This window comes from Nematolebias whitei, chromosome 13 (genome assembly GCF_014905685.2).
Source record: "Nematolebias whitei isolate Nwh7 chromosome 13, NemWhi1, whole genome shotgun sequence".
Lineage (NCBI taxonomy): Eukaryota > Metazoa > Chordata > Actinopteri > Cyprinodontiformes > Rivulidae > Nematolebias > Nematolebias whitei.
In genome coordinates, this window is record NC_056510.1 from 27,597,711 (window position 1) to 27,606,544 (window position 8,834).

At 37.8% G+C, this 8,834-nt stretch overlaps 1 protein-coding gene across 1 annotated transcript in view; it reads right to left on the reverse strand.

The window, feature by feature from the left end:
• kpna3 (karyopherin alpha 3 (importin alpha 4)) overlaps nt 1–8,526 on the reverse strand; it is a 19,282-nt gene extending 10,756 nt beyond the window's left edge. Inside the window, exons 1-3 of the mRNA XM_037687045.1 lie at nt 8,402–8,526; nt 5,092–5,136; nt 1,053–1,142 (exon numbers count right to left, since the gene is read on the reverse strand). Coding sequence (XP_037542973.1) covers nt 1,053–1,142; nt 5,092–5,136; nt 8,402–8,470 — 204 coding nt within the window. The 5' untranslated portion in view covers nt 8,471–8,526. The remainder of the gene's footprint in view (nt 1–1,052; nt 1,143–5,091; nt 5,137–8,401) is intronic.
• Nucleotides 8,527–8,834: the final 308 nt, after the last annotated feature.

An 8,834-nucleotide genomic window follows, 5' to 3' on the forward strand; every position in this document is an offset into this window, starting at 1 on the left:
GGTCTTATTACTCTGGGTTCATGAGACACGCCTCCGTTCAGGAAATCCATTCCATAGTTTGAAGCCAACGTGCAGAGCAGCTGGCAGGGAATCACGAGGAGATGTTTCAACAGACACAGACATGCATCATGGATCGAAAATCTTTGCAGGTTGGATCTGAAAAATCTGATAGGTAAATTATGCTGGTATCGGAGGCCGATACCGATAATGGATCGGCTCCATCCCTATATAGAATAAACTTTAACTAGGGACATGTTTAATTACAACAACTCTGAATTTGACAAGTTTACGTCTACAATAAAGCAGTAGGATTAAAATAAGATAAAACAGAACATTATTTGTCACACACCAAAGAGGATGGATTTAAGCCCCACTCCACTCCCACCATAATTCATTGTTCACATAGTGAATGTTAAAGAAATTCTCAATAAAGCCTATAGATTGCTTGAATTTAATAACATCAAGGACTTTTCCTCTATTCATCACCCTATTCAGGAGAAGGCAGAGGTTTTAGAATTGGAAGCCTTGGTGTTCGATGTAGTTCAGTTTGACTCAAACAACAAAAAAAGCTTTTCTGTCCATCATTGTTTTCTTTTTGAAACAGACACAATCACTATAACAACCTGTGCAGTAATCTGGTATGAAGCCCCTTTAAAAATCACAACTCTAGATTTTTTTTTTTTTTACCAATTCCCTTTCAGCAAATCAAAATAAAATGTTCACTGAATTAAGTTTTTTTATGCCATCTTCCCTGAGCAATAATGCGTCTTTCAATATATTGTTGTCTTTTAGGCTTTATATACAGAATGATTTGCTTCTCAACAAAGTTCATGCTCAATCCTCCAGGTACCAAATCCAATAATTCTCAGTCGGGTCATCTGGAAAGTTAACTTTTCTCGCCACAACTGTGGCTTTCTTTATGTCAAAATAAACCAACATGGTTAATAGATCAACAAATGCACTGTTTACCTGTTTAACCTGACATCTAAATAGCCTTGTCTCCCACTTTAGCACATCAACAGCACACACACACACACACACACGCAACTTACTCCTTTGAAGTCTGAGTCCACATCAGAGTCCTCCAGACTCTCCTCCTGTGGGACATTTCGCTTCTTCAGTAAATGCTCGTCTCGTTTATTCTGACAAAAGGAGAGAACACAGAAGATCAGAGAGGAAAGGAGATCAAAGAATCCAATAACGCATTCATAAATTCTTAAACACTGAATCTAGGTCTGTCTGAAAAACAGCCGTCTTTGTCTTTAGTGCAGCCTTGTGTCAAACCTCAGCAGGTAATCAAATATCCTACAGGGTAAAACACAAAACAAGCTTTGCTGAACCCTGAGTCTCTAAACCCCAACAAGCTCTGCAGCCCTGACAGGCACATATTCAGTCAGCATCCATCTGTCTGCAGGGCAGTCAGTGGTAGGAGGAGATTCCCTTGCCCTACATTCTTGTGCATCACGCTGATGTGCGTCACTGATGACTAATCAGCCAGTGCTTCGAGTTGCTCTGATCCAGCTATATGGAATGTGTTCCACTCAGGGCCCCTTCAGTACGGAGGGGATGTTTAAGACCTGTAGCTGAGCCCGTACACTTGCACAGTAATGATAATTCAGCCTTTTATGAACATGCATAAAGTTTGCCAATTAAAAAAATGTTCATCTACAGGATAATTTCCTCCACTTGAAACTGAAACGCTTTATATTTTGCTCCAATCAGGCTCACAATGGATGTATCCAGATCTGTTTTATGGATTCATGTCCTCAGAACGAGAAGACACTCTCACTTTCCAACACCCATATACTTTTTCTTATTACAGAGACCAAGTAGAAACAACTTTTGTACAAAAGTCGCAAATACAAAAATACCTATTACTCAATTTAACAGTGAGCTAAAATGTGGTGCAACAGCAACTGAGACTCATGCCCAACACATATATCAAACAATAACAGGTCATGCAAGATGGTTTTTTAAACTTTGGCATCCAAGGTGGAAGGCAATATACATCCCTTCAAGGAATGCTAGCTTATTAATAAGAGACTGGACTTCACATCGTCAGATGCTAAATTCACGCCGAAGCAAAACTAAATTTTTAATCCAGCTTAGATGTTTAAGAAATTTCACGTCACCATGGTTTTATATTTTATTTCATGTAACCGATTTATACACAATACAACCCAAAACAGCCTGTTTAAAGAGAAAATAATCCTGAAATAAATCAAACAAAAAAAGGTACATCATCACATAAAACAACATGAATTCAAATGTTTTGTTAAACGTTTTCCATTTTGATCAATATCAGTCTTGCTAACAACTTAATCTGATAATGAGGTCATGAAAATTTCCCTGATTTTATTTATTATTACTTCCATCACATTCCTTATCTTGCCATGTATGCTTGCTTGTATGACTCCCACATCTTTGTGAGCTGGCAGGTTGTTGCACACTCTGAAGAGTTTCTTCAGGCAAGTCTGTTGCAACTTCTACTTTGTAAAAACAGCCCAACTGTGCCTGTATATTCCTCATTATGGTGATGAAACAGTGAAAGCTCTTCCTCCTCTCTATCTGCTGTATAACAGATATTTTAAAGTTGCTATATTTGCTGCTTGGTCTTTATACTTGAGGAAAACCAGCTTCATGGAGCTGAAAAGATGCTAAACAGTGATCTTGAAGAGGTTTCCTTCTGGTTAGTTGTTTGTGCATTTAGAGGAGAGAGGCCATGGTATTAAGTGCGCATGTGTGTGTGTGTGTGTGTGTGTGTGTGTGTGTGTGTGCGTGTGTGTGTGTGTGTGTGTGTGTGTGTGTGTGTGTGTGTGTGTGTGCTCCAATAGCAAAAAATAAAAAGGTTTCTAAGCTCAATCATCCAGGTAGATAAAAACAAAAAAGTTAAATCAGGCCATCTCAACAATAGTAGTAGCTTATTATAATAATAAAAGAAAATATTAAAATTACTTTTAGTTTAAAAAGGAGGTATGACCATGTATCCTGACCTAAAAAAACATACAGGCTGTTGTCATGTTTGTGTGGAAATAGAGGCTACTCAGTCTACTGACTGAACTAAGAATGTCTGCTTGTCACAGAAACACAACTTATTCTGCATAAGATTTTAATAAAATTTAAAAAAATTAAAAAATGCTTCTTTTTTTTACAAAATAAAAATATTTCCACAAATTTTGGCAGCTGGGATATTTATTTTAGCTTAAGTACAGCTGCTTTTTGACCTGATTCAAACATATTTGACGTGTGAAATCAAACATAAACTGCATGACGTGTCCTCCTGTTTCTAAATCTGTCACCACCCTGCATCCTTTATATTTCTCATTACAAACACAGGTGAATGTATGAAGGAGCAGTTTTTGCATTTGCTTTGCTAGCAATGATGCAGGCTCAATGAATGAAATGTTAAAATACAGATGAAAATACGTAAAAGACGGGTTATAGCTTTAGGTGGACAATTTAAAGGCTGTGAACAGCAGGAATGGGTCATTCAGCTTCAGTAAGTGTATAATCTTTAACTGATCACTGACTTATAAAAAAATGTTATGTTGCAACTTATGATGAGGACAAGACTGATTAATAACCTAAAGTAACCATCTTAATTTAGTTTCTGTCACAAGCTCCAGCAGAAGCAACATGGTTTCAGTATTTAATGTAAATCATTGGGATTGTTTGTAGTTTAATACTAGTAAAGAATGTGCATTCACTGTGGCAATATGTAAAGGAAAGTTTGAAATGTAAATTTGATTTGATGCCTTTAAAAATACAGGAAACACCTTTAGTGATGTAATGTTAATGTAGTAATGTAATAACGTGAGTACTCACATAATTAGTGAAGTAATCAACAAACACTAGAAAACTAAAATTATTTGATAGCTGCACCCCAACATAAAACGACAACTAAACAATTACAATCTGCTAAATGTGATCTTATTAAAATATATTCTTGGCACTCTTTCAGGTCTATAGCAACAGTACCGTTTCTTCTACTCTGAGTTTGTGCTCCCTCCCAAAATTCTTTAATATATCAGCAATAAATATCAATTCAATTCAGTTTATTTATACACTGTAGTGCTAGGGGCACTGTACATCTGTAACACTGTATATCCCCTCAGGCACTGTTCAAGTCCCTAAAAAGAGCCACAGGAAATGATGCAGCTCTAACATGTAAAATCTACACTCAGCTCTCCAACTCAAATAATATGTTGATGATAAACCCATATCTATCTAAAAAGTTAAAACTTTATACCATAATTACCAAACATGATTTAAAAACATCTATTAATACACAAAACTAATATTTCTTAGGAAACAGTTTTAAAAATGCAAATGACCCAACAGATGATTAAAATAAGGTTAATTAAAGTGTGTTTAAAACATTAATGATTTTCAGTTGGCATGTCTTTATCATAGTGTCGTAAAAAAAGGAGCAACAAAAAAATGATTGAAAATCTTCACAAAAAAAATGTGTATCAATATTCTTACAAATTTTCATCAAAAGGATATCAAACTTCATTAAAATTATCCCTAATGTCAGCTGCTTCTGAAGCAGTGAAAAGGACCGCGGGGATCAAACAATGCAAATTTATGTTGCATCATTTGTAATACTTTGTAAGACAATGGGAATGCTGAACACCAGTGCAACCAGCTTTCACTGAAGGGATCACTGGTGGTGATTAGAACAAATGCAATAATTTATGCCTGTTTGTATCAAACTGTATATACCGTCTGTCAACAATGTCTCCGTAAAAAGTAGCAACAGTGGATTTAGTCAAAAATATAAAAATTAAAAAAAAAAAACACCAGCCAAGAGCACATGGCCAACAACTAGCAAATAACCTTTAACCCGACAAAGAAAATCCATTTACACAGCAAGAAAACCAGTTTCATCTGACGTTAGGTTACAGATATACAAGCCTAAATCATGTGACGTTACTTCAGCTGTACAGATTTCCACAGGTGGTATGGTTTACTCTAAACTGATCAACAAAAAGATGTTAGTATGTTGGAGTCAGACGTACATGTTGGCAGCCATCAGACAGAGGCTTGATGTGTCTGTTAACGAGCGTTGTAATGTGCATCTTTTCTTACCTTTCTCAACTCAACTGTCACTTCATTTCGATGTCTTCTCATAGTCTGCAACAAGAAAAAATACAGGGAACAAGGAAAAAGGTCATGTTTGTTATATATTTACCAGTCGCAAAGCATGCACTGTACATGAACATGTGTGCACCTAATGTAAGGTAGAACATAAAAAAAATAACGTTTACATTATTGACAGAACATTTTGTTTGAGGATTGTAACATTATTTTAAAACCAAAAAAATATATGAATAATGACTGTTTAGTTTAGGCCCCTGTAACCTAATTCTGTTGATAGCAATCACTACCAATAAGGAAGGTAAGAGATGTTATTAATAATAATAATAATAAATAATAATAATAATAATAATAATAATAATAAATAATAATAAATAATAATAATAATAACCTAGACACGATCAAGGTGATGGTGGGGAGTGGTGGCACAGAGATTAGAGAAGGTGGGCCTGTGATCGGAAGGTTCAACTTTCCAGAACGACAACATAAAAAAAATGTGGGTGGAAAAGGTGAAACACCCACACCTGCCTCCACCCTCATTTGCCCCACTCTGGGCCCTTGAGCAAGGCCTGCTGCTCCCCTGGTCGCCCTAGATGGCAGCTCTCTGCTCCACACAGAGAGCTGTGGTAGCTCAGTGGGCTGTGGTTGCGTGAGGAAGGGCATCTGGGGTAAAAACAACTGCCAAGTTTTTGTGCGAGTTTAGTTTGTTGTGGCGACCCCTGAAGAAGGGAGCAGCCAAAAGAAAAAGGGGGAAAAAACAATCAAAGATGAGAAACGGTTTAACGATTTAACTAATTGCTGTATTTGTGCATTTGCTGGGTTTCCAGCTCATCCACAACAAGTTGAGATGTTCCAAGATCTTGTGACTGTTTAAAGAGGTTCATGTTGCCTTCCTAAATAGTCTCTTACGTAACTCAGGGGGGGTCATAACTCAGGAGGCCATGGAGCAGAAAGGTGTCTCCAGTCCCAACCACTGAAAAAACAATGCTAATGCTGCTATAGCGACCCAAACATAAATTGCTTTAACAAAACATCAAGCCTAACTACAGTACAGCATTATAAAAAGGTCTGAATGCTTACTTTTTAAAAATGTGTTACAGATCAAATTTGTTTGTACCCAGAATATTAATGGGTGTAATGTGCATTTAATATATGAATGTTTGTTTACAGGGGCAACACAAAAACTGACCCAAAAAGTTTGTCTTTTTTTCCCAAGGTAAGAACATGGGATTATGGAATTACAAGAATAAAAAAAAATAAAGATACCCTTAGTAATATACTTTAAAAGGTTAAGGAATGTTACTGGAGTCCAGGGTGCATAGTATGAGAAACAACTTTTCAATTCAATAAAGTGTCAGAAATGGGGCTGACCTAAATAAACAAAACTAAACTCCCCCCTCCCCACTCTTTGCTGCAGTCTGAGTCATCCATTTTCAAAACCCCAATTTCATGCTGAGGTTCTAAGAAGGACTGGGTCAGACATCCAAGATGCCTGAAATAGCATCAGGAATGCACTTGGCAGAGACTGTCACAGTAGCCATGTGCTTGTCCGACAGACTTCCAGTTTCAAAACAACTACCTACAGAGGCATCATTGTCTGATTTGGGAAACTGATGGTGAAACTCCAGTCACCTCTTTCTAGTGGATTTGGAAGGGCCATTTTCAGATATACAGGTACCTTTGTTTGGGGATTATCTTGGGATTTACCAATAGATCAAAACAACTTAGCACAAGTATGTTTGCGTTGGCAAATCCAGCAGCAGAGAAGAATACACTGTGGTACATTGCTTAAATTTTATAGACATTTGAACAGGTCTAGAATGATGCCTTTAAACCATTTATCATCGTTTGTTGAAACTAACAGTCTTCTAGTATTCTGGTCATTTTGTCAATGAATGCAGAAAGATGAACAGATTATCACAAGACTTGTCAGCTGAATTATGAAGGACCAACACTGAAATGTGAAACATAAAAGCATAACAGTGACATATTCACACAACAGAGTAAATTCACCTTGTCCAATAATGACCACATGTAACGTTTCATTGAGGAGAAACTGCAAATAATCTTAAGGTCATCACATCTTTATCATTCAGCCAAAGCTGTTAGTGCTTTAGCTAACATAGCTCGGTTAGCTTGCACATGTTAGCACGCTAACGAGGAGTGGTGGGTAAGGTGGAGGTGGACGGTCTCTTAACTAAACCCAAAACCAACGTTTTAATTATAATGGTGGTCACATGTGACGTTCACATGTTAGCATGAACGTTTAATAAAGTCGGTTGGCTGGAAAACACCAAATATTTCGATTAATAAAGCCGGGCAGGCCCAGCCTCGCTCACGACCGGTGTCCAGCCAACCAGCTAGTTAACGTTAGCAGGTAGGTGTTGTACCGAAAAATGCACCCCGGCTATAGAAGTATCTCCGTCGCGGAAAGCCCATTTCAAGGCATTTCCATTTTAAAGTCAGAAGTGACTAACAGAAGATATTAAGAGCATACCGTTTTGCCATTATTTCAAATCAATTAATGTGTACATGTGTTGATTTAGTGTTTAGAAGCTATCATGAAATACCAGAGAACATATTCTGGCCGGAAACCTTAAACTGTTGTAGAATCTCTCATGACATGTCAAATAAAAACAAAACAAAAAATGTTGTTTAAAAAAAAATGCAGCTGGACTACTATCCTGTAGTTGAAGACATGTCCGATTTCGTTTTCCATCTGGAGATCTTACATAAACTCAGAAGTGAAGAGTGTGGATATTCGAGTTTTAAAGCACTTTGTACAAAACACTTAAATGCGTCTTTAAAGGTAGTGAAAATCACAAATCAGCTAGTCAAGTTGGCCTTGTCCTTCATTTATTAGTAAACAACTGTCGAAAACTGTGCCTTGAAATGTTCTCGTGATGGGGAGTGCTTTGGATGGCAGGGGTGCTTTTTTCAGTACAACACCAGCCTGATAGCTAAATCGCTTGCCCTTAATTCTTACAGTTTCAGCGGCCCAAGTGTGATGTAGCTTGCAGTTCCAACCAGAGTTGCTATTGAAGTTGTGCAAGGAACTTTTGTTAACCTAAAGTCTACCACAGCCACCAATTTAAAGGATTAATTTAACTGTATCAACAGTGGGACCTGTGATGGTGAACATGTAGCATGTAGTAGCTTGCATTAGCTAACTAGCTAGCTGCCCGTTCGGAGTGCAGTTTCAACCGAGGCTAGGCTACCAAATGAGGCCCGGATGCAATAATTTTTAACATTAAACTTTTTATTTTATTACCATTACATTTGCTTTCTTATGTTAGCTTACCTCGACATCGCGTCCTTTATTTTTAAAGCTTTTAATGCGGTGGTTTTCCAAGCCGGCGTTATCTGCCATGGCTGAACGGGCCTTTTCTCCGGGTGTGTGTTATCCCCTCCGTGAAAGACGAAGCACACTGCTACTGCTCCACAGGAGGACGTAACAGAACGCAGAGTGAGGGGAGGAGTCAAAACCTCCCCTCCTCCCCTCCTCTCCTCTCCTCCCTCCCCGCTGCTGGGCTGTCATGGTTTCCGCTTCTTCACCTGCGATCAAGTCAAAGTACTCCCACCATAACGGAGGATCTCATAATGAACTTGCCACATATTTTAAAAAGCTTTCATCTACAGTCTGACCCTATTAGTCCCATTTTTAACAGAATACATTGGTTAATGTATTGCACAGTGCTGTCAGAGAATAAAAGTTACATTTTCAATCATTCTAG